At 34.4% G+C, this 26,317-nt stretch overlaps 1 protein-coding gene across 1 annotated transcript; it reads right to left on the bottom strand.

The window, feature by feature from the left end:
* Positions 1-590: 590 nt before the first annotated feature.
* Positions 591-23,353, bottom strand: LOC103314300 (uncharacterized). The gene is made up of 20 exons (XM_064354923.1): positions 23,224-23,353; positions 23,022-23,176; positions 22,838-22,968; positions 22,165-22,653; positions 17,618-18,421; positions 14,847-14,995; positions 14,624-14,795; positions 14,343-14,573; positions 13,864-14,181; positions 13,568-13,813; positions 13,302-13,517; positions 13,115-13,255; positions 6,967-7,526; positions 6,850-6,921; positions 6,612-6,798; positions 5,068-5,211; positions 4,813-5,021; positions 4,417-4,760; positions 1,978-2,204; positions 591-1,924 (listed from the first exon to the last, which is right to left on the bottom strand). The coding sequence occupies exons 1-20, from the start codon at positions 23,328-23,330 to the stop codon at positions 611-613; spliced, it is 6,216 nt and encodes a 2,071-aa protein (XP_064210993.1). The 5' UTR covers positions 23,331-23,353; the 3' UTR covers positions 591-610.
* Positions 23,354-26,317: the final 2,964 nt, after the last annotated feature.

Genomic DNA, 26,317 nt, shown 5'->3' with positions numbered 1-26,317 from the left:
GCCATTTTGTAGAGTTTTTTATTCCGGTTGCCCTCCATTTTTCCGTTTCTCGATATCTTTAATAGTTTCGCCGTAATTGGCGATTGAAAATTGAAAAAAAGTAAAAATGGAAACCTTTTTTTGCGTTTTTCTCGGAAACTGTAAGACTTAGAGCAACAAGCAAAAAACCACCTGATAGCGCTTAATTTTATCTATTTTTTCGACCAAACCCGGAGCCGCTCCGGGCAACGGTTCCGGCTACAGAGGCGATCAAAGTTTTGCACTAAAAAAATTCATAAAAAAAAACTAAAAGTCGTAGAGCATTGCGGTTTATTCGATTGAATTCTACGGCTCATTTTACATATTATATCAATTTTTCACAAGAATTAAAAATTTAAAATTTTTTGCTTAAAATTAGGGTAGCCATTTTATAGTGGAAAATTTTATTCAACAAAAAAATTCATAACTCGAAAACTAAAAGTCGTAGAGCAATGTGGTTTGTTCCATTAAATTCAGCGGCTCATTTTCTGTATTATACCAACTTTTAACGAGATCTAACATTTTAAAATTTTTTACTAAAAATTAATATAAGCAAAGTAATCACGCTCCTCAACTTTTAACTTAAACGACTTTATTTCAACACACTTGTCAGCTCTAACTCAAAACTGGCAAACTTCTCATACAACAGCTTCAGCTCCAAGTCACACTTCCCCAAAGTGTCTCGATTTCTCCTAATCATCGAAACGCACTCTTCGTAGCTTCGACTTGCCTTAACTTCTCCTTCTTCCTCCCTCACTGCCTCCTCGGGGCCTCTCTGTGCCAGCAACGCGCTCACCACACTCGCAATCTTCCCCACTTTGCGTTCGTCAATCAGCGAAATCTTCTTCCCCGAAACCCTCCCTTTGAAGAACACCTCCACTTCTTTGGGCGGCGCCTTCACCAAAAACCGCCGACTCACTCCCAGCATCAGTCTCACGTCCCCGTCGGCCAGTCCCGCGCTCTCCCGCCTCACCATGTTGCGAAAAACGCACCGGACGATGTACTTCATCGTCATCATCCTGGACGTCACCACCGAGAAACTGTTGTCGTACAGGAACTTGTCCGGCTTTGGCTCCACTTGCCTGTGCGCGGTTTGGCCCGACCTCAGCCTCTTGTACTTGTACTTGAGGTACTTGGGGAAGTAGTTGAAGCGCTCTTGGACGTAGTTCTTGATAGTGTAAACTTCAAGTTCGTTGGAAAACTCCATCTGGACCGTGGAGTAGGCCATCATGATGATCATGATATAGATCAGGAAGACGATCTTCACGATAAGCCCGTACAAGACGATGTAAAACGCCGAACTTCTGTTCCGAATGAACTCCTTCAACGGAAACTCCCCGGCACTCAGCGCCATGATGAACATCGGGCGCACCACCGTGATTATTCTGTTCAGTATGGGGATTTCGGAGCCGCGGAGCAGCACCAGAGGCAGGGCAAAGGCGGACAGCAGGCAAATGAAAGCGACCGAGAAACTGAGCAGCGGTCCCAGACTCTTCCAGATGGTGCACTCCATCATGCGGAAGAAGAGCCCAAACCGGAGGAACTTCCACAACCGCACGGTGGCGATGCACACCAAACTGGCGGCGAACACTTGCAAAAAGTCCTCCAAATAAAACAGGAAAAAGTAATTGGAGAACTCGTTGTGCTTCAGCTTGTCCAGGTGATCGAGATACCGCCCGATCATCTTCATCCGCACCACGAACAGCACAGTGCAAGCCACACTCATCAGTATTATGACGCAGTCGACCATAAACCACACGTCTTTGTAAAAGCTTTTCCCTTTGCGAATCACGCCGACCGACTGCTTGAAGAAAAGCACCCCAACCCAGGCGACGAACATGAAGAACACGATCACGGTGATGCTCTCCAGCTCCCTATTGACGAAGAGCATGCGAACGGCGTTCACCTGAAAGCCGAATGTGGTCAAAGTTTTGCCAGAAGGCACTTCGAACGCGCCACTTCGACTGTGTTCACACTGTAGCCGCTGGCACTGTGCTCGTACATCAATCTAATGGCGTTGAAGACGTTGTAGTTGGTGTTGTAAGTGAGAAATTCGATGAAAATGCAACGACTGCCGTGGTCGATCCAGACTTTTTGGAAAAAGCGCCGGAAGTTGGCGTAGGTGTTGTACAGGGTGCGGCCCAGGTAGCCCACGTAGCCGCCGCCCGTGTACGACGATATTTCACCTAAAATTGGAAAAGTTTGGGGATTTTTGGTTTACTATTAGACACGATTTTCAATAATGCGGAAGTGTCCATTTTTTTAATTAATACCATTAATAGTTTCCATTATTGTAAAACTAATAATACTTTTTGTTTTTTTATTTCTATATGAGACCTCAAAGTTCGAAATTTGGGGCTTAAAATTGACATGTTTTCAAAATACTTAGATGTTCCTCAATTTTTTCCATTTAGATATTGCACTCCTATATCTGTTATGAATGTTTAATGAACTATTAGCCCTAAATAAAATAAATAAAATTCAGGAATCTCACGTTATAAAATCGTTTGATATCAAAAAATGAGAACATTCCATTAATTAATATTTTTAATTTTTTTAAATAAAATAATATTTTATTGATGTAAATAATTCTCATTAATTAATATTTATTATTTATAAGAAATTGTAGAATTAATTCGAAGGCATACAGAAAGAAATAAAGCAAAAAAAAACGCAAACGCTGATTTTTGTGTGATTATTAAAATGGATTATTATTAGTTATTAGTGATTTATTACAGTATCTACTTAAACAAATTACTTCAATCATCACAAATAACACAATATCACAAGTAACATTGTTACCTCAATTCACTTCGTCACAAGTAGCAACTCATAAATAAAATTATTTTTTAAAGTTCAAATGTAAAAATCTGATTGATATATTTTTTTCGCTAATTTCGTAAACAATTATCCGAAGTAATACGCGTAGTTTAGTATAAAATTCAAAAAATGACTTTTTGGTCAAAAATTACTGTTTTTCAATCATTATCTTTATCTGTAAGTCAAAAATTACCAAAAAATTAGGGGAGACACCTTTTGAATAGAAATTTTGAGGAAATTTCTAATTTTTTTTGTTCTTCATATTATTAAAGTTTAATAATTTTCCGCAATAATTTGATCCATTTTTTATTGAGCTAACCCGTTTCCTCTTCGACTTGTTTCCAAAAAAAACAAACTGATATCTCAAAATTGTTTCAGAAATTTTTATTTCCAAGTATACGTAAGTATTACGTAATACAAAATATTTTTTTAATTAATTGTAAGGACATTCTGAAACAAACGTAAAAAAGTCGCTGGCTTCAAACATATTAAAAGTTAAGTTGATTCATTGCTTATTAGCTTACATTTTAATCGTACTTTATAAAATTTTAAATTCGCCATTAATCTAAGATTTGTTAAGTAAATGATGGCAGCGAAATTTAATTGAGCACGTAGGCTTCATTAATTCATAATTACACAAATTTGAGTTAAATTGCCATTAAATAGGAAAAGACATATTAATCAAATTAAAGCCACTAAACATTTTTGGGGGGCTTTTTTTTAGTTAGCGACAATTTTTTTTCCTAATTCCTTCACAGAACAACTTTCAAGGTTAGAATGTCATTACTGATTAGAAATAGATTTTTTTTCAGCAGCTTAATATTAATTAATCTTGATTATCAAAAATTGTGGAAAAGTTCTGAGTAAAGTATTTAATATCAAACCCTTGTTTCTGTGTGATTATTCGTAGTTTTTGAGATACAGTAAAAATGAAGTCTTAAATCTTAATTTTTTATTTGCTATTTCTTCGTTTTCAATTCTAAATTTGTTTGTGTTTTTACGATCCACCCAATATTATTAAAAAAATTACAATAATTGTGGTGAATAGACAAATAATTATTAACCGTTTTAATAAAAATTTGATAGAAAAGGACCACTTTTATTTCTTCCCATTACATAACTATCTTTCACAAGAATTGATCCAGATAATTATTTTTTTAAACATTTAACACTTGTTATGTATTATACAAGACGATAAAATTTTACTTTATTTTCGAGAGCGGTTTTCAACGCTTTGAAACGATAGCGAAGATAAAGGTGAATTTTATTATTTCGACTGAATTACTACGTTATTTTGATTGATATTAATTATAAACGTCAAAAAACTCAACAATGAAAAAAAGCGTCAAAAACAGAAAAACAACAATAGTTGTTTTAGACGATAAAATTTCATTTTATCATGAAGTAATCAAAAAGCTGCCAATTTTCAAGTTATTATTTTTCTCGTTCAAGTGATGAGTATTTTTATTTTTCACCTCAAAAAAGCGAATTTAATGGCCTATTCTTTCTTTAAGTTGTGTTCAAAGTTGCTTAATTATTTGAACGACGTGTCGTATCTTAGAAAAAAAACCAATCTACCAATTGATGGAAAGGTGCCAGTATTGATAGCCCCCGAATAGCGCCAAATCTGCTGCAGCCGATCGAATACGAAATAACTGCTGAAATTGCCCCAACCATAGCCATATGGCCTGTGCTCCTGGCGCCACCACGTAATTTCCGGCTCGCACGTCAAATTCAAAAAAGCCAAAATTTCGGGTGGATCACAGAGTTCCTTTTTGAGTCGATGTTGGCGCAAACGGGCAATTCCAATAATTTTGTTGTTCATGTCAAGCATTAAGCCCGGCTCAGCGACCACGTAGTTGCCATACCACCGTGTTGGTTGTATCACTGGTACTAAAGTTTCGTTCAGAAAGTCGTAAAAACTGAAATTTCGGTACCACTTTGGGGGTTTTGGCACACAAACAAAATTTTTACGCTAAAGGGGTTCCAGCGTTCCTAAATGCCAAAGTGCGGGTGTGATTGCCGGCCATTAGGTCCTGCATCGTTTCCTTGCTACCGATGATGAGTCGGTCCTTGTTCGACCACACCACAACGTACAAAATCACAACGTAGATTCCAAACATGACCAAGTCTTCTAATTCGGATATGACGTTGCGGCGGCGCTCCACAACCACCTGTTTTTGCTGAAAAAATGGGACTGAAACGGTGGAAAAGACCGGTGGTACTAACAGTAATTCGTTTAGGGTCCAGTGGTTGGTACAAGTGCAGGAAGTACGGCCTCAAAATAAAATCACCAAATTTCCGATGCAGGAACCCCCTCTGGTACTCAACATTTTTCCAAATGTCTTTGAAACCCCACTCGATTATATCTCCCTACAAAAATAATATAAAATAATATAAAATATAAAATATAAAATATAAAATATAAAATATAAAATATAAAATATAAAATATAAAATATAAAATATAAAATATAAAATATAAAATATAAAATATAAAATATAAAATATAAAATATAAAATATAAAATATAAAATATAAAATATAAAATATAAAATATAAAATATAAAATATAAAATATAAAATATAAAATATAAAATATAAAATATAAAATATAAAATATAAAATATAAAATATAAAATATAAAATATAAAATATAAAATATGAAATATAAAATATATAAAAATATATAAAAATATAAAATTTATTCTACATTTTTTGCATTTTAATTTTTTTCCAAAAGTTGATAGTAAGGACAAAAATGAAAAACAACGACGGCACTACCAGAGAAAATATGCAAAAAAGAGTTATAAAAGCTTTGCGCTCTGCGATTTTTTAATAATGTGCCTTCAGACGCACTAAATCGTAGAAAAAAATTAAATAACTTCTGAACGGTTAAAGCAAATTGCAAAAACTAAAACTAAATATTAATAATAATAATTAATAATAACAATAAAAACCAAAAACTGTTACCTTAATTAAGCGCTTCCATATAAGCAAATTTAGTACTATTAGTATTATTATTATTAATGTTATTGTTATCAATATGACGACTAAAGACCACTCTGAATACTTTAGTGACTTATATGTCTTCTCCTTTTTCCTCTACTAAAGTGTTAGACCCAATTAATTTAGTTTAATTTCAGTTTTTCAAACATTTTATTTTAAAGCAAATTTTTGTTAAAGATTATTTATATCCAACTCTATAACTCGCTTATGGTTGGTCCTACAAAAAAAATGCAAATAACTATTTTGTAGGAAATTTTATGAGCTTTAATTTTGAAAAAAAGATAAAAATTGATAAGAGTAACTGATTTCGAGATATAAGCAAAAAACCAGTAAGAAAACTGTAACTGTTACTGAACAAAAATGTAATTCTGTTTTCAATGTTTGAGACGAAGACGAAAATGCAGCATTTAAAAACGACTCTGAAGACTTCAGTGACTTTTATGTCTCCTCCTTTTTCCTCTAATAAAGTGTTGGACCCAATAAATTTAGTGTATTTTAAATCACAAGACATTTTCTGTTAAAGCACATTTTTTTTAATTATTAATTATTTTCAAACTTATATCTCGCTTATGGTTAGTCCTACATGAAAAATGCAACTAACTATTTTGTAGGAAATTTTATCAGCTTTAATTTTGGTAAAAAGATAAAAATTGATTGGAGTAACTGTTTTCGAGATATAAGCAAAAAACCAAAAACCTAAAAAAGTGCACATTTAAATATGTACTAATATACAGGGGGTGGCATTAAAAAAAACTATATTACTACCTTTTCAAGCCTCAAATTCCACAAAATACTGAGGAAGAACAAGAAAAGTGTTTCGTAAACAATGGCACCAGCAGCAACACCGATACCACTGGAAGTCAACCATCGCAAGCTGTGATTGGGTGGCACCCAAAAGCCCATAATCACCAATGCAGAAATGGAGACACTCATCACAACAATGAGGAGCAACCTTGAAGGTGTTTGGACAAGGTGGTACCACTACCACACACAACATACTCACCAACAAATTATAGTTACATGAAACGATAACTTGGCGTAGTCTTTATCTCGCGAAAACTGCACTTTTGAAAACCTGAAACTCGTTCACTACCCGAACGAAAAGCAGTAATTGTGGTACCTGAAGCAGTACGCGATCGCAATATGGCACGTAAAGGCCACAAGCGCGCTCAACAAACCCACCAGGACTGTGAAGGAATCGACTTCAAACTCGCAATTGTCGAGACCGTCCTTTAGGGCAAGACTTGGTGTTCCGTGGAGGAGAAGGGCGCTGAGGTAGGTCATAAACACCGAGGAGAAAATAGCAGTTAGTTTTTTCGCGTATCCGAAGTTCAGCTCGCTTTGGCACAGGTTCCAGCTGTGGTTGGCGATCCGAAACTTCGGTACGTATTTCCTCTTTGGAGCTTCCTGTCCGCTCGGTGTGGGGGTTAACGAGATGTAGCTTTCGCCCTTCGTGACAGCCAGCCGCTTTCTCACATTAAAGTACCACTGCTGTGTCGTTTGGACGTCGTAAACTATGATGAAACGGCAGTACCAGTCAGGGTTCGGTCCAGTGCAGTCGAACCAAATCTCGATTTTGGTGATGTCGCCCAAATGGGCGCTTGTGGCTAACACAAACACTTCGCGGTTGTTTCGTTGCAAGATGCGCATTTTGGGGTCAGGGTAGTTCAAAACATGGGGCTAAAATAGAGTTCTTAGCTTTGGTACTTCCAAAAAGCGGCCGTTAACTTTGGAATTGTTAAAATCATCTTTGGAATTTATCGAATTTCTGTCGTGCTTTTTGAAATTATTCTGATCCGAGGATACTTGTAATGGAAATATCGTTGTAGGTACGTCTTAAAACCTATCGGATTTATTTTTAATTACGGGAATTATTCTGGAGTGACGAATATTAAATTGTAATTATTTTAGAATTTTGGAATACTTGTGGAATTCCTTTTAAAACTAAGTACATAAATTCGCAATGAAGTTACAGTCGAACTTCGATTAGCAAAATAACTAAAAAGGGGAACTTATCATTTGAAAGCAAATGTTGAATTAATATTGAATAATTGTTGTTGGACACATTTTGATAAGTTAAAGACTTAATTGTGGCACTCATTCCACTTTGTCGTGCTCCAAAACCATTCGTGCCACAATAGAACGTCTTATAAAACTCGCATAATAATATTCTATTTTTTTATTTCTTATAATATTAGAGTAAGGCTACACAAATGTTCAAAGTTTTCCACTAAAAAATTCTTAACCCAAAAACTAAAAGTCGTAGAGCAATGCGGTTTGTTCCATTGAATTCAGCGGTTCATTTTCTGTATTATATCAACTTTACACGAGATTTAAAATTTTCAATTTTTTTGCTCAAATTTCATTTTTCCACTACTTACCTCCAAAGAGGTGAAAAAAAAATTTTTTTTAATCCAACTCCAGAAAATTTTTATGGACTTCTACATGTCTTAACAACCCACTAAAGTTGTTAAAAGTTCACAAAAAATCCAAATGTTCGATTTTTTTATGTTTGATTTTTTCAATTTTCGTCGTAGTTTTTGTCGGTTTTGGGTACCCGGAACATTTCTCGTGCAATAGCTCCGGAACTATTAGAGATAACCCCATGAAGTGTATTATCGTTGGAAAGCTCTTTAAATTATCTATTTGTTTCAAAAAAGATTATTGTTCTCCGACTAATAGTTTTCGAGCAAATTACTAGTAAATGCAAAAATTGGTAAAATTTAAAAAAATTCATAACTAAAAAACTATTGGGAATTTGGCAATTTCCTCGATGCCAATCGATTCCCCGGATCATTTTGCATAGGTGTGGATCAAAATAGTTCCACTTTTTAGAATAGTTTAGCCGTAAATGAGCAAATAAAAAAAATTAAAAAAAAGTTAACACCCCCCCCTTAAAATCGGTCAATTTTTAAAGTGTCTCAAAATCAAATGAAACCTATTCTATCTTCTAGATTTTGATGTGCTCTTTACGATGGAACAAACCGTTTTCTTCTAGCTCTTTTAGTTTGGCCGTAATCGGCGTTTAAAAATTGAAAAATTTTTTGCGAGATATCGCCTTGAGACCTATGCCATTTTGTAGAGTTTTTTATTCCGGTTATCCTCCATTTTTCTGTTTCTCGATATCTTTAATAGTTTCGCCGTAATTGGCGATTGAAAATTGAAAAAAAGTGAAAATGGAAACCTTTTTTTGCGTTTTTCTCGGAAACTGTAAGACTTAGAGCAACAAACAAAAAACCATCTGATAGCGCTTAATTTTGTCTATTTTTTCGACCAAACCCGGAGCCGCTCCGGGCAACGGTTCCGGCTACAGAGGCGATCAAAGTTTTGCATTAAAAAAATTCATAAAAAAAAACTAAAAGTCGTAGAGCATTGCGGTTTGTTCCATTGAATTCTACGGCTCATTTTACATATTATATCAATTTTTCACAAGAATTAAAAATTTAAAATTTTTTGCCTAAATTTAGGGTAGCCATTTGTCAAAGTGAAAAATTTTATTCAATAAAAAAATTCATAAAAAAAAAACTAAAAGTCGTAGAGCATTGCGGTTTGTTCCATTGAATTCTACGGCTCATTTTACATATTATATCAATTTTTCACAAGAATTAAAAATTTAAAATTTTTTGCCTAAATTTAGGGTAGCCATTTGTCTTAGTGGAAAATTTTATTTAACAAAAAAATTCATAACTCAAAAACTAAAAGTCGTAGAGCAATGCGGTTTGTTCCATTGAATTCAGCGGTTCATTTTCTGTATTATATCAACTTTTCACGAGATTTAAAATTTTCAATTTTTTTGCTCAAATTTCCTGAGTAATACACTACTTACCTCCAAAGAGGTGAAAAAAAAATTTTTTTTAATCCAACTCCAAAAAATTTTTATGGACTTCTACATGTCTTAACAACCCACTAAAGTTGTTAAAAGTTCACAAAAAGTCCAAATGTTCGATTTTTTGATGTTTGATTTTTTCAATTTTCGTCGTAGTTTTTGTCGGTTTTGGGTACCCGGAACATTTCTCGTGCAATAGCTCCGGAACTATTAGAGATAACCCCATGAAGTGTATTATCGTTGGAAAGCTCTTTAAATTATCTATTTGTTTCAAAAAAGATTATTGTTCTCCGACTAATAGTTTTCGAGCAAATTACTAGTAAATGCAAAAATTGGTAAAATTTAAAAAAATTCATAACTAAAAAACTATTGGGAATTTGGCAATTTCCTCGATGCCAATCGATTCCCCGGATCATTTTGCATAGGTGTGGATCAAAATAGTTCCACTTTTTAGAATAGTTTAGCCGTAAATGAGCAAATAAAAAAAATTAAAAAAAAGTTAACACCCCCCCCTTAAAATCGGTCAATTTTTAAAGTGTCTCAAAATCAAATGAAACCTATTCTATCTTCTAGATTTTGATGTGCTCTTTACGATGGAACAAACCGTTTTCTTCTAGCTCTTTTAGTTTGGCCGTAATCGGCGTTTAAAAATTGAAAAATTTTTTGCGAGATATCGCCTTGAGACCTATGCCATTTTGTAGAGTTTTTTATTCCGGTTATCCTCCATTTTTCTGTTTCTCGATATCTTTAATAGTTTCGCCGTAATTGGCGATTGAAAATTGAAAAAAAGTGAAAATGGAAACCTTTTTTTGCGTTTTTCTCGGAAACTGTAAGACTTAGAGCAACAAACAAAAAACCATCTGATAGCGCTTAATTTTGTCTATTTTTTCGACCAAACCCGGAGCCGCTCCGGGCAACGGTTCCGGCTACAGAGGCGATCAAAGTTTTGCATTAAAAAAATTCATAAAAAAAAACTAAAAGTCGTAGAGCATTGCGGTTTGTTCCATTGAATTCTACGGCTCATTTTACATATTATATCAATTTTTCACAAGAATTAAAAATTTAAAATTTTTTGCCTAAATTTAGGGTAGCCATTTGTCTTAGTGGAAAATTTTATTTAACAAAAAAATTCATAACTCAAAAACTAAAAGTCGTAGAGCAATGCGGTTTGTTCCATTGAATTCAGCGGTTCATTTTCTGTATTATATCAACTTTTCACGAGATTTAAAATTTTCAATTTTTTTGCTCAAATTTCCTGAGTAATACACTACTTACCTCCAAAGAGGTGAAAAAAAAAATTTTTTTTAATCCAACTCCAAAAAATTTTTATGGACTTCTACATGTCTTAACAACCCACTAAAGTTGTTAAAAGTTCACAAAAAGTCCAAATGTTCGATTTTTTGATGTTTGATTTTTTCAATTTTCGTCGTAGTTTTTGTCGGTTTTGGGTACCCGGAACATTTCTCGTGCAATAGCTCCGGAACTATTAGAGATAACTCCATGAAGTGTATTATTGTTGGAAAGCTCTTTAAATTATCTATTTGTTTCAAAAAAGATTATTGTTCTCCGACTAATAGTTTTCGAGCAAATTACTAGTAAATGCAAAAATTGGTAAAATTTAAAAAAATTCATAACTAAAAAACTATTGGGAATTTGGCAATTTCCTCGATGCCAATCGATTCCCCGGATCATTTTGCATAGGTGTGGATCAAAATAGTTCCACTTTTTAGAATAGTTTAGCCGTAAATGAGCAAATAAAAAAAATTAAAAAAAAGTTAACACCCCCCCCTTAAAATCGGTCAATTTTTAAAGTGTCTCAAAATCAAATGAAACCTATTCTATCTTCTAGATTTTGATGTGCTCTTTACGATGGAACAAACCGTTTTCTTCTAGCTCTTTTAGTTTGGCCGTAATCGGCGTTTAAAAATTGAAAAATTTTTTGCGAGATATCGCCTTGAGACCTATGCCATTTTGTAGAGTTTTTTATTCCGGTTATCCTCCATTTTTCCGTTTCTCGATATCTTTACAAGTTTCGCCGTAATTGGCGATTGAAAATTGAAAAAAAGTGAAAATGGAAACCTTTTTTTGCGTTTTTCTCGGAAACTGTAAGACTTAGAGCAACAAACAAAAAACCATCTGATAGCGCTTAATTTTGTCTATTTTTTCGACCAAACCCGGAGCCGCTCCGGGCAACGGTTCCGGCTACAGAGGCGATCAAAGTTTTGCACTAAAAAAATTCATAAAAAAAAAACTAAAAGTCGTAGAGCATTGCGGTTTGTTCCATTGAATTCTACGGCTCATTTTACATATTATATCAATTTTTCACAAGAATTAAAAATTTAAAATTTTTTGCCTAAATTTAGGGTAGCCATTTGTCATAGTGAAAAATTTTATTCATTAAAAAAATTCATAACTCAAAAACTAAGAGTCGCAGAGCAATGCGGTTTGTTCCATTGAATTCAGCGGTTCATTTTCTGTATTATACCAATTTTTCACGAGATTTAAAATTTTCAATTTTTTTGCTCAAATTTGCTAAGTAACACACTTACCTTCAAAGAGGTGAAAAACATTTTTTTTTTTTTAAACTAACTCCAACAAATTTTTATGGACTTCTACATGTCTTAACAACCCACTAAAGTTGTTAAAAGTCCACAAAAAGTCCAAATGTTCGATTTTTTGATGTTTAATTTTTTCAATTTTCGTCGCAGTTTTTGTCGGTTTTGGGTACCCGGAACATTTGTCGAGCAATAGCTCCGGAACTATTAGAGATAACCCCATGAAGTGTATTATCGTTGGAAAGCTCTATCAATTATCTATTTTTTTCAAAAAAGATTATTGTTCTCCGACTAATAGTTTTCGAGCAAATTGCTGCTAAATGCAAAAATTGGTATAATTTAAAAAAATTCCTAACCAAAAAACTATTGGGAATTTGGCAATTTTCTCGATGCCAATCGATTCCCCGGATCATTTTTCATAGGTATGGATCAAAACAGTTCCACTTTTTAGAATAGTTTAGCTGTAATTGTGAAAAAAAAAATTAAAAAAACCATTAACACCCCCCCTGTAAAGTGGTCAATTTAAAGAGTGTCTCATAATCAAATGAAACCTATTTTATCTTATAGATTTTGATGTGCTCTTTACGATCGAAAAACCCGTTTTCTCCTAGCTTTTAGTTTGGCCGTAATCGGCGTTTGAAAATTGAAAAAAAGTGAAAATGGCAACCTTTTTTGATGAAAATTAGTTTAGAATTACCGAGATTAGTTTGGAATTACAGGAATTAATTTGAAATTGTTGAAATCAGGGTTACACAAATTGTTTATGAATTATTAGAGAAGCTCGGTAGAATTTTTTTGGAGCTACTATCGTGAATTTTTTTAGAAACTGAAACAATTTTTTAATTCTCAAGTTAACAGCCTCTCGGTCTATTGTAATTATTTAGTACCATGCTGGCCATTTTGGTACCAACTAGACGAACGGTCACGTTGGAAGAGGTAGAAGCATATCGTCCAATCCCAGTTTTAATAACAACAAGATACGCAAACCGGCTTTTTCGGTCATTGTCGGGCAAAAAATACACTTGGTACTGAAAATTTCACTGACTGGTACCACCATCCAAAAATGCTACTTACCTTCTTCCCGATCAATGCAAATAACATGAGAAATAAATAAAGCCCAAATGTAACTACGACAGTTATAAAAATAGTAAGGGTACTTTTAAGCACCAGTTCCAGTTCCGCGTCTTCGACTTTTTGCAAGTCGGAGCGGTAATCTCGCAAGTACCCCGCGAGTACGGAAAACTCGTTGCATTCGCAATGAACAACACTGCTATTACCGTGTTTCCCTGACTAAGAATTTTAATAAAAAAAATTAATTGTGGCAAAATTTGGAAACGTACCCTACAGGCAAAAACCCACGAATTGTTCTTATCGATCCATCGAAGGCACGTTGCCACCACGTAACTACTATTATAAGCGAGGCTTCCCTCAGAGCCCACTTTCTTGCTGGCTAGAACCCCCACATAGCCCCAAATGGCGTACTTTCGGTCATTGACAAATCTCAAACTTGTGGCGCCTCCAGGCTTGATTGTGGTGGCATTAGCAAAGTGTTCAGAAGTCGGGAACTCAAATTTGGTAAACACGACCTGGAACACACCACTAGTACTGTGGTACCGCCACCAAATTGCCAAATCACATCGAAAACGTCCGAAACAGCAAACTGGACGTCTATTGCTTGAAAGGGCGGTAGGGCAATCCTTCGGACCTTCACACTGCGGTCCAAAGGCTCACCAGTCAGGCCGTGGTACCCAGCCGGTACCACAAACGTGTCCTCCAGCAGTTTCGGCTTAAATCTGGTACCGTTTTTCACTTGGAAGTAGATGTCGGCCGGTTTTTCGAACTTTGTCACGCGTTGCTTGCACGAGGAGTGCCAGAATTGCACGCTGGCGATCTCAGTGGAGACTCTGGTCTTCGCCGGGTTCCACCACATGATGTCCTTCCACCAGCTGGTGAGCTAAACCATACAACTTAGGAGACAGAACGAGGCACAAAATCGTACCCAAAAAGATATAGTACGCCATAAATTAATCACAATTCACTACAAACTTGGAAAAAATGCAGAAACGTTGAGCTCTGCGCTGCAAACAGACTGAGAAAAAATGAAAAATATTTTACCAAAATGTCATAAGAATGTTTGTCGTCCTTGAAGTCTGGAGACGGAACGACTGTAACTCCGTGCGATTTCACTTGAACTTTAACCAATTCGTAACCAAAATCCTTCGCCGCGACTGTCTTACTTTTCAAGCCTTCGGTTTCGCTGAATTTTTCGCCGGCCACAGCCACAAACGCCATGGTCTTGGCCGCCTGAGCCGACGCATTGATAATATTGTAGGTTGATTCTTTCAACTGAGGAAAACTGATAAATAAAGCACCAAGACAAACCAAAAACCGCGCACGTAATCCAAGTTCTTGTAATAATCGTCACCGAAGTCGACGTAATTTTCATAGTTTTCCGTGAGGATTGGCTCGTCGATGACTGCAGCCTCCGTGGTTATGTTTATATCGTCCAAGGGCTTGATCGCCTTGTAATTTGGATTTGTGTTCGTTTCCAAACAAGTCGTTATAGAACTGAATTGGGAATTTTTGATTATGTGCTACCATGCAGGATAAGTGCGGCACCTTGACATTCTGCTGACTTTATCGACGAGATCGAGAGGATAGTCATTGTTCTGGACCATCTCCAGGTGTTTGTCCATCATTTTTTTGCAAAATGTTGTCGTGAATTTCGAGAACAGTGGATCACTTTCGGGCGCAGCGTCGTCACTTACCTGCGATTTTGAATCATTTAATTTTTTTAAATTAATCATCACGAGTTTAGTTTGTATGTTTCTAAAAAACTAATTCTTTTTGTGAATATTGTTTAGACAGATTCTGTACGTCTGTATTTCTGATCAAAGTGGGCTGTTGTTTTAAAATTAAGTTGGCAACAATGAGATAAGACATGTCAGTATCATACGTGTATAAATGTGCAGCCTACTAAGCATTTTTCAAATATTCTCCATAAATGAGAACCATTTCACTAAATTCAATTACAATTACTTTTCAGGCTCATTATTGCTCGTGGATCACCCTGTATAGTTGATTTATTTAGAAAGCTTATATTAAAATATCTGCAAAAGCCGGTCAGTACTTGGGGCCCTGGTGGCCCAGTGGTATAAGCGCCACTTACGACGGGGGAGGTCGAGGTTCGAACCCGGATCAGGGTAACAATTTTTCTATAAAAAAAGTGTAGAAAAGGTAAGTGAAACAACAAGTAAGCAAAAATAAGAGATTGAGAGAACACATAGACGTATAAACGTAAAGCCGAGCATAAAACTGACAGAAATAAGAAAATAATGCGGCAAAAGGTAAAAATACGTAAAAGCGCCAAACTGTAAACGTAAAAGCACATTATAATAAAGAGAAAATACTTTTTATTTTGAGAGAAAAAAAGATGAACATAAAGGTGAAACATAACTTCAAACTTTAGCGTTGAATCCTTAGATGACTTGCTTCTTAAATTATAAAAAAAATAAACGAAAATATTTAATTTATTTCTAAAAATTTTTAGTTAACTGAGTTTGTTTAACAAATTGTTAATAAAATCATGGCCACTGCGAATGCAGTAGGATTTACGCACGTTCACTATTTTTGACTAGAAAATACACAAATTTGGTGATTTTTGGAGAAATTATGTCCATTTTCGGTCAAAAACGTGCTGAAAGCAACAAAAAAGTTAAAAACAATTCTAAAATTGTAGAATCAACTTATATGCCCGGTATCTTTTGATGAAATCTGGTGAAAAATTAGAGAATTAAATTGAAAAAAAGTGGAAAAAAATGTTTTCTCGAGTTAATTCGCCGACTTTTGACCTGAATATATTTGCGTTTTAGGTGAATTATTGCAATTATATAGTTTGTAATGTTGATTTATTTAAAATTTTGTATTAAAATATCTGCAAAAGCCGGTCGATACTTGGGGCCCTGGTGGCCCAGTGGTATAAGCGCCACTTACGACGGGGGAGGTCGGGGTTCGAACCCGGATCAGAGTAAAAATTTTTCTATGAAAAAAAAGTGTTGAAAAGGTAAGTGAAACAACACGTAAGCAAAAATAAGAGATTGAGAGAACACATAGACGTATAAACGTAAAGCAGAGCATAAAACTGAGAGAAATAAAAAATAATGTGACAATAGGTAAAAATACGTAAAGGCACCAAATTGTAAACGTAAGAGCACATCCTAATAGAAGGAAAATACCTTTTGTTTTGAGAGAAAAAGAAATGAACCTAAAGGTGAAACATAACTTCAAACTTTAGCGTTGAATCCTTAGATGACTTCCTTCTTAAATTATAAAAAAAAAATAAACGAAAATATTTAATTTATATCTAAAAATTTTTAGTTAACTGAGTTTGTTTAGTAAAGTCCCGAAAAACTTTGTTAATAAAAATCATAGCCACTGCGAGTTCGGTAGGATTTGCGCACGTCCACTATTTTTAACTAAAAAATACACAAATTTGGTGATTTTTGGAGAAATTATGTTTATTTTCGGTCAAAAACGTGCTGAAAGTCACAAAAAAGGTAAAAACAATTTTAAAATTGTAGAATCAACTTATACGCCCGGTATCTTTTGATGAAATCTGGTGAAAAATTAGAGAATTAAATTGAAAAAAAGTGGAAAAAAATGTTTTCTCGAGTTAATTCGCCGACTTTTGAACTGAATGTATTTGCGTTTTAGGCGAATTATTGCAATTACATAGTTTGTAATGTTGATTTATTCAAAAAGTTTGTGTTAAAATGTCTGCAAAAGACGGTCAGTAATTGGGGCCCTGGTGGCCTAGTGGTATAAGCGCCACTTACGACGGGGGAGGTCGGGTGTTCGCACCCGGATCACGGCGACAATTTTTCTATGAAAAAAAGTGTAGAAAAGGTAAGTAAAACAACACGTAAGCAAAAATAAGAGATTGAGAGAACACATAGACGTATAAACGTAAAGCGAAGCATAAAACTGACAGAAATAAGAAAATAATGCGAAAAAAGGTAAAAATACGTAAAAGCGGCAAACTGTAAACGTAAGAGCACATCTTAATAAAGGGAAAATATTTTTTATTTTGAGAAAAAAAAAGATGAACGTAAAAGTGAAACATAACTTCAAACTTTAGTTGAATCCTTAGATGACTTGCTTCTTAAATTATAAAAAAACAAAAACATTTAATTTATGTCTAAGAATTTTTAAAAATCTAAAAATCATGGCTACTGCGAATCCGGAGGTGCGATTTTCTCCAACGCCAGTATTTTCGTATAAGAAATCAACATACCTAAGTTTAAAATTTCACAGCAAGAGTTAATCTAAAATTTTTTTGAACGCACTGTACGATCTGAGGATGTAAAGTTGTATCTTTTGTGAAACTTTACCAGCTTTGAAACTGCATTGCTCATTTGAAGCACTTGATCGAGGTCGTCCAGCGGCGCCGCCAACATATCCTCCACCACATTAAACTTCAACTTTGTGAGAAACTCCTTAAGACCTGGACTTTTAAATTTTCTATCGACGATATCGTCAATCACCGCCTTCAGCACATGCAGCCCTCGTTTTCTCTTGTCGGCGTTCTCGGCCAAAATATTCTTGCGAACTTCATTGTGGCCAAGTTTCGCATAGCGATACGTGAGTGCCATTTTAAAATTGTAATCGTTGTATTTCTTCATTTCGGACGTGATGGTGGCTTTGAGCTTAAACTGCTGCGTTGCCCCTCCCAAACTCTTAATTTTCAAAATATACTCGTAGGTGTCCGAGTCGGGCAGCTGGAACTCCTCGTGGTTAACTAGCGGATACGTCCCCGAAACCACCAAATCGGCGTCGGCCAGCTTCCCCGTGTTGGGCTTTTTCACGGCGTACAGCTCGTAGACGTTGTTCTCGTAGATGTTGGTCTGGATGCAGGACACCTTGAAGAAGTGGTGCGTGAGGCCCTTGGGGGGCGAGATCTGGCAGTTGCTGATGCGGGGCATGCCCGCGAAGCTGAGCTCGCCCTGCGAGTAGCCCTTCAAAGGGTGCGACTCTCTGAGCCGCACCGTCACCAGGTAGTCGCCCTTTCTGAGGGCGCTCGCCTCGATCACAAACTTGGACACGTTTCGCCCGAATTGCGTGCTCTTTTCGTAGTCAAAATCCAGCGGCTTTTTGTCCTTCCTCTCGATGGTCCACAGGTAGTCGTCCTCTTTGACCTGCTGGGAAGCGTGGCCGCGTCAAAAATACTTCGCCAAATACGCACAAAGCACACGGTGTGAAAATATTTTCAATTTCCGGTTATACCGGAAGTCGCTATCAACTTCCTTATTTTAGTTAGAAAGCTATGGTTTTTAACGCGTTTTTGGATTTCTAGAGTTATTTTAAGGTGTTTTTGTAAGTTTTCCCTATACCTAAATTTAACTGTTTACGAAATATTTAGGATTTTTAATTTTTTTTTGGATTTGCACCTTCCAGTTCAAGAAACGATAATTCTGCCATTATTTAAAAGTTTGCAAATATTTTTAGCTCATTTGAAAGAGGAAGCCTAGATCTTTTCTTTGGTAATTTCAATTTTCTAAAAAAAAAGATAACGAACGTCAAAAGTTAAGTTTTCAGAACTTTAAGCACCAAAACTCAATTTTTTCAAATAAAGTGCCACAAGTTTTATTTCATTAAAACGTAGAGTATTTAATAATCGATTTGTATTGTTGAATAATATTCAAGTTTTTATAACTTTTTATTAGGATTGAGAAATTCATTAGCCATGGGCTTTTTCTCATAGGTTACCATGGAAACGAGAGAAAAAATGTGAGAAATTAAAGTTTTTTAAACCAACAATCAATACATTTATTTTGTTAACATTACAATTTTGAACAGAGTTTGTCGTTTGTTTAATCAAACTATTAAGCAATTTTCGACAATGTCAAAAAACCAACATATCTTGAAAATTACCACAGATAAGTATAGGGAATGCTAATACAGATCGATGCAGAAAAAAATTCTCTTCCATCCAGTAAAATAAAAACGGAGACATCTCATTTGAAAAAATTAAATTATGGGTACTTGAAGTTATCCAAACTTAACTTTAAAATTCTTGGGTTTATGAACTTCTTTTCCAATTTTGAACTTACTGGAGAACAGATATAGGCCTTCTCTTTGAATTCTCCAAATTTGATTTCAAAATCTCTAAAACTAAGAAAGTTATCGATTTTTTAATTCACAGGTGCAAATACAACAACTTTCAAAATATATTAAATATTAAATAATAAAATATTTTCATTGAGCAGAACCTAACAGATTATGGTTGTATACAAATTTTCAAATGACTATCATTATTTCAACTACAAATACTTTTAATAGTGGTTTAGATGGAACTCCCTGTTTAAAATTACAAGCTAAAAAAGGGAACTTAATTAAACCGTCTTTAAACTACAGTAAGAAATAAGTAAAAATGAAATTATTAGCTGTTTCAAAACTGTAAAAACGTCAACGTCTTCGACCTCAACGGAAGAAAGGGATGTGTAACAAAATGTAAATTTTACAGGAGGGGCAAAAAATTATTAAAGGTTTAGATTTCAATACGTAAGTAGTCCTAATCTAATGCTGTAGAAAGAGATGCAAACGTTGCCATGGAAGTTAGAGACGTTATTAAATTTAATAATGGGATAAGAATTTGGGCCATTATGTTGACGAAATTCATAATCAATGCTACTAATAATAAAGCTGATTCCAATTACAATTGTCATTTAATTCGTATTGAGAATAAAATTAATCAAAAATGGAAATTTTAATATTTGTTGATTCCAATAGTTGACTCGAATACAGTTGCTTAAAAGATCTGATGTTTCTAGTAAATTTAACCGTCGAAACCCTTGGCCGATGAAACCAATTTCAATAAAGATGTTGTTTAATTCGCGTTGCTAAATATGTAATAAAAATAATAAATAATAATAAAAATAAAAAATAAAATAAATGTTCTCCCTATGATATTCACCGAAAACTAATTGCATCACTTTTTGTAACAAAAATCCAAACACGATTACCAAACTGACAAACTGTAAACAAATTTCTGATAAACATTTGCAAATAAAAAAACATAGTTTTGTTTTTAACTGGAGCCATCTTTTCTTTTAATATATTCTATTTCTTGTTGAAGAAATAATAATAATCATTGAACAAGTATCAAAATAGGTAGAATTCTTAAAACGCACAATTCACAAATAGGCCTTTAGAAGCAATTAAATTTTTGTTAATTCATTAATTATTTTTTTTTTAATGTGAAATTAATTTTATTTCACATTGAGAATTAAACGACACCTTCATTAGAATCGGAAAAGGGAATAGAATTATTGGATTAACGAGTTTATTAACATAATGATTTTTAAAATTTCTGAGAACATCATAAAATTAAATCTTATTTTAAACAGTTGAATTCAAATTGAAAAGTAAAATTATTTCCTGACGCAAGTTTAGTTTATTGCCACAGATGTTTGCGGTCCGAGTACCTACCAATCCCAAACCGGGGTTTATTGGCATGACATTTTCAAATCACTCTGCTGTACTTTTAGTCCGAAGTTTGAGTTAAATGTCGCGTGTGTCAAAAGTCGCAAACAAGCTTTTGAAAGTGGATTCTACTGATCACTCAAAAAATAATAAAAAAATTATAGCTCCAAAAAATTATAGATGCAGTAAAAGTTGCAAAAAATGCATACTTTTGCATTATTCCTAATGATAAATTTTAATGTTTACTTGACTTATTATCTAAATTTTCAAAAAAAAATGTCGGAAAACATTATGTATTTATAATACATAGTACATAGCAGTGGCGGCTCGTGGTAATTTGAAGGCTTAGGCAGGCAGGGCTAATAGAAACCGACGCCCCCCCCCCTACCCCCCAAAAAAATATTAACACGTACATATTTAAATTTAAATACCTTTCATTTTTATTCAGAATATTAAACCGTTTTTTATTTTCTTGAAAATAAAGTAAGGATAAAAACAGACATTCCATTTTACACTTTCAATTATTGTATCAGCGTAGGCTGGTAATTTTAATTAAAGGTTTTACTACAATATTTTTGAACAAAATTAATAAATACAACTGAATTTATTCTATTTTCTATTTGATACTGTTTCATTATTTTTTTTCTAAATGTAAAATATTTATTGGTATCCAAAATGTTTTTTAAAAGCATCCAAATTTTTGTATCAACAGCAAAGAATATGACTTTAACATTTTGACACTGCTACATATTTTGCGAAATAAAGAAAAAAAAATCTTTGTTTTACAGTTTAAAGCTCAGAAAAGTTTCAGTTTGGAAAAAAATTGTTAAGGCTTTAATGATTGATTAATTAATTCCGCTAATAAGATTCTCGATTTATGGAAAAATACAGCGTGCTCAAAAACTGGCGCACCAACTCAATGGTGTGTGGTAGAGAAGTGGTCACATATAATGGTAAAAATAGTAAAAAAATTCTTTGTATTAAAGTTATTGATAAATAACTAATTTTAGGTAAATGATATGTGGCAACGTTGTCTAACAGTCATGATCGGAATAGAATTTGAGCAACAATAAAAATAAATTGTTTTTGAAACGGTTTCCTAGGAAATAATTACCAGTGTTGGCACATCTACACATTGTGATTTTTTGGATGAATTTTAATTTTTTTAAATTAAAAAAACTGCTAAAATCTGATAGTAAATTTAAAAATAATTATTCATCGTTTTGTTACGGAACGATTACCTGGTATGAAACATACAAACATAAAAAAATAATGAAAACTAAAGAAGTTAACACAATAAGTTTGTAGCTCCAGATTTTTTAAAATATAACTTTAGGAATTTTTTCAAAATTTTTCCCGTAATCTGCACTTGCTTCTCAATAACGTATCACTGAGTTGGTGCGCCAGTTTTTTAGCACCCTGTATAAATTAAAAAATTTTACAGTTCGTCTCCGACCTGTTCGCAGTTCTGCAGACACGTGACGCGGAAAAAGGTCATGGCGCGAAAATTGGCCGCGTACGATTTTGGCACGCAGTTCTTCTCGCAGGCCAGCTCCAAAGTGACCGAATTCAGCTGAACTTCGATAATTTTTATGGAGGTGATGGAGCTGATGATGTCGCCTTTGCCGGAGTCTTTTGTTGTGGCCTTCACGGAGACCTGGATCACATCTCCGTCCAGCACGTGGGCGGCGGGGATCACCAGGCGGTTGTCGGTCGAAACGGACAAATGTTTGCAAAATGACGATTTTTTCTGCTTGCAACTCCACTCGAAAGCGAGGTCTTTGTAGCTCCGCTTGCGCAGATTCGTGTCAAAGGAGGATTCAGCGCTGACGATGAGCTCACTTTGGGGAGGCACTATCTGGTGGGCGCCGCCCGCGAACAGAATCGTCGGCTTTTTCGAATAATACAAGATAGGGCAAAATTTTATTATTGCCTTCGGAACATCCTGAGAGAAACGAAAATCATTTTGTGTTTAAATTGCTACGGAGGATTATAAGTTAGGAGACGAAACTGCAGGATTTTCTGAACCCAAAAATAGTACAGTTGAGGAAAATGGGGGGCGCTTGGAGCTTTAGACCAGTTCACTAATTACTCGGAAAAAAGCAGAAATGAAATTAGTTGTAACTCACGGGGGTTAGGGGTTTGATGTTGGGGTAGATTTGGTATTTTCCGGGCCGGAGCGCAAAAGCCGGAATGATCATCCTGGCATTGTGTAATAAGTCTATCCATTCAGAAACGTCAACTTTGTGCACGGTATTGCCTGTAAAGTTCGAACACAAATTGCAAAAAATCCAGTGGGAAAACACTATGTACCGTCAATTTGTTCCATCTCCCAATTATAACTGTAATTTATAAAAGGCATGTCAGGAAAATTTAAACGTTCCTGATAATCGTTCCATCTGGGACTAAGGTGAACCGCGTAATCTGTTGGAAAAGGATTGCGCTCCATGATTTTCCAGTTCCAGAAACTGAAGCATTGAATGGATAAACAACGATTTTTCAATCCTGAGATTACCAGTTATGAATTCGGGGGTCTCCTTTCCACCCTTCAGCAACATTTTTTAAATTTAGCGCCGAACACAGAAGGAAACACCTTACTGCGAGTTGCGCAAAATTCGACATTTTTGACGTGAGCACAGCCAACTTTTTTCATAAATTCTACAATTAGTTTCAAGACTCTTCTACATTTTTCTACATTCTTTACCATTATTTCTGTATTTTTTTATATTTCGTAATACTCTTTTCAAAAAGCGTCGGTAGATCGGAAAACTGAACTTTTTTTTATATTATTTTATAAACCCATCTACACTATCGGACAAAAGTAAGGCAACATTTTGAAAAATATAGAAATTAATGTCTATCTAATGTAAATAAATTATGATCAGGCAAACTATGGTATTATTAAAAGAATCAAAAGAAGCTACTGTCATTAATGTCAAGTAATTATTTATTAAGGTTGAAAAAAACCGCTTTGTTGACTTGTGGTGTAAAAAAGGATTATTTTAAGACGACAAAAGTAAGGCAACATTTAGATTTTTTTCAAAAAATGTTGTTATAATGAAAAATTTGTTAGGCCAATATTAACAGTTTGTCTTGTGCAAGAAGAGCCATGCCAACGGGTACACCAATTGGTAAAGAGTTGAAAGAAAGAGTGATAGATGCTTTCTTAAACAATGAAAAACAAGCGGATATTGCAAGAAGATTTCAACTGCCTAGATACAGCGTGTCTAAAATAATTATTCGCTACAACGAAAGAGGACATTTAAACAATAATCCAAAATCGGGAAAACCATGAAAAACCACTATAAACATGGACAGACGCATTAAAAGAATTTCGGAAAACGATCCATGGAAATCTGCATCTAAAATTATAGCGGAAATACCGGAAGTAGGAGTTAGTACACGAACAATTCAAAGAAGACTGGTTGCAGCAAAGCTTTTTAGTAGACGTCCTGCTAAAAAACCTTTGATTTCCGAAAGAAATAGACGCGCCAGACTTCTATTTGCAAGAGAACATTTGAATTGGACAATGCAAGATTGGAGGAAACTTCTGTTTAGTGACGAAACTCGATACAAATCATTTAATTCGGATGGAATGAAACGTGTGAGACGGCCAATCAATACATGATTCAACCCCAAGCATGTTACACCCACTGTTAAACATGGTCATGGTAGCGTTTTTCTCTGGGGGTGTTTTTCGTGGAATGGTGTGGGTCCGTTGAGCTTTATTGAGGGTAATATGGATCGGTTCATCTATAGGGACATACTCCAAGATGTAATGCTGCCTTATGTAGAATGGGAAATGCCTCTTCGTTTTATCTTTCAGCAAGATAACGACCCCAAACACACTTCTGCATTGGTCAGTGAGTGGTTCCAAAATAATAATATTCATGTTTTGCAATGGCCTGCTCAATCACCAGACCTCAACCCAATTGAGAACTTATGGGAAGAGGTAGAGCGACGAATCCGGATACAAAGATTTCCCAACAAGCAATCTTTGATAGATAAAATCAAGGAAGTGTGGTCAAATCTGGATGAAAATGTTATTCAAAAATTAATTTCTTCAATGCCCAGACGGTGCCAAAAAATTATACTTAATAACGGCTATGCCATAAATTATTGAATTTTTCGTTCTATTTATTTAAACTTTAGTGTTGGGTAGTGTTATGTAAATGTAGAATCAAATAAAATTTGAGTTGAAAATATTTTCTGACAATGTTGCCTTACTTTTGTCGCATTAATATCTGGCTTTTTTATATTTCAAGCTAGTAGTATGTCATAATAATTACCCATAGGTTATCCATTTTCAACACGAATAAGAATATCTTTAAACATTTATTATGAAATTAAATTCAAGGTAAATACCAACTCTTAAAATTTAAAATACCAATATTTGTATATTTTTCAACATGTTGCCTTACTTTTGTCCGATAGTGTATATACTAGATTCCTTTACGAATTCTTCTCCTGATGTTTTTTAATTACTGCCTAGACTACTCAAAACTATTTTATATTCTTTTACATTTTTAAATTCCTTCTACATTCTACCACTTGTACATTTTTTTACCTTATAAAAAATTTTTAATATCTTTTAGCATTATTTCTTTACATTTTTAGATATTTCTTAATGTTATCATTTATACATCTGTAGATCGGAAATCTGGACTATTTTTGACATTATTTTATAAACCCATCTTTAGATTTTTTATAAATTCTTCTCCAGATGCTTTTCCAATTACTTTCTTGTCTTTACTCAAAATTATTTTATAAACACTTTTACATTTTTTCGACTTTTCCAAATTTTCTAGTTATTCTTTGGCATTACTTCTGTATACTTCTTTAGATATTACATAATATTCTGTTCTTAAAATTGCTTATTGCACTGTTATTGATGTTGAATATAATTGTGAAAATTAACCAGGAACAACACTGTTCTTCTCTATAGACACATACAGTCACGATCAAAAAGAATGACACTCTTAAAACCGCAGCCACAATTTTTTTCAATATGATAGGGTTAATGTGTATGTTTGACTAATTTATGAACCAGTTGGATATTGTGTAAATTAGCTGGACAGTTTGTAAACTAACTTGTTGGCATTTATTAGCTAAAAAATTTGCTATCCATTCTTTTTGAACGAACTGTACCTGCACTTTTTTGTTATTAACTCGGGAAATACTGATTTGTAAGTTTTAGATCTTTAGTCGATTCTTATTCATTACACTAAATTGATTTAGTGGAAAAGTGAAATTTCCCACATGAGCACTTTGTTTGGTGCACGAGCGCAGCGAGCACTTTGTTTGCCTTGTGAAGGAGGCCTGGTTTCCTTGACTCCAAGTAACCACGGAAAGTTCTTTTCATGACGGTTTCGGGAAAATGATTTTATATTTTACTTTTTTTTTTCTAGTTATTCTTTAGATATTTGTTAAAATTCTTGTCAAAAGCCGTCTGTAGATCGTAAATCTGAACTTTTTATTTTAGAAATCCATGTTTAGACTTCTACGTCATCCTCCAAATTCTACTCTGCTTTTTTCTAAATCTTAGGATAGTTTTTTTACCATTGTTTCTGTTGATAAAGGGCGCAATTTCAGTTGGTGGGGTTAAAATG

The sequence above is a fragment of the Tribolium castaneum genome, chromosome 2, assembly GCF_031307605.1.
Source record: "Tribolium castaneum strain GA2 chromosome 2, icTriCast1.1, whole genome shotgun sequence".
NCBI lineage: Eukaryota > Metazoa > Arthropoda > Insecta > Coleoptera > Tenebrionidae > Tribolium > Tribolium castaneum.
Note: the sequence above shows the minus strand (reverse complement) of the source record. Positions and strands in the feature narration are given on the sequence as shown.

Excerpts from the sequence above, each read along its gene's own strand:
- LOC103314300 (XM_064354923.1), bottom strand. The coding sequence starts at position 23,330 with ATGTCGAATTTTGCGCAACTCGCAGTAAGGTGTTTCCTTCTGTGTTCG. Across the intron at positions 23,177-23,223 it reads GACCCCCGAATTCATAACTG|TTTCTGGAACTGGAAAATCA; the intron begins GTAATCTCAGGA and ends TCAATGCTTCAG. Across the intron at positions 4,761-4,812 it reads AACGCTGGAACCCCTTTAGC|TTTTTACGACTTTCTGAACG; the intron begins GTAAAAATTTTG and ends CCGAAATTTCAG.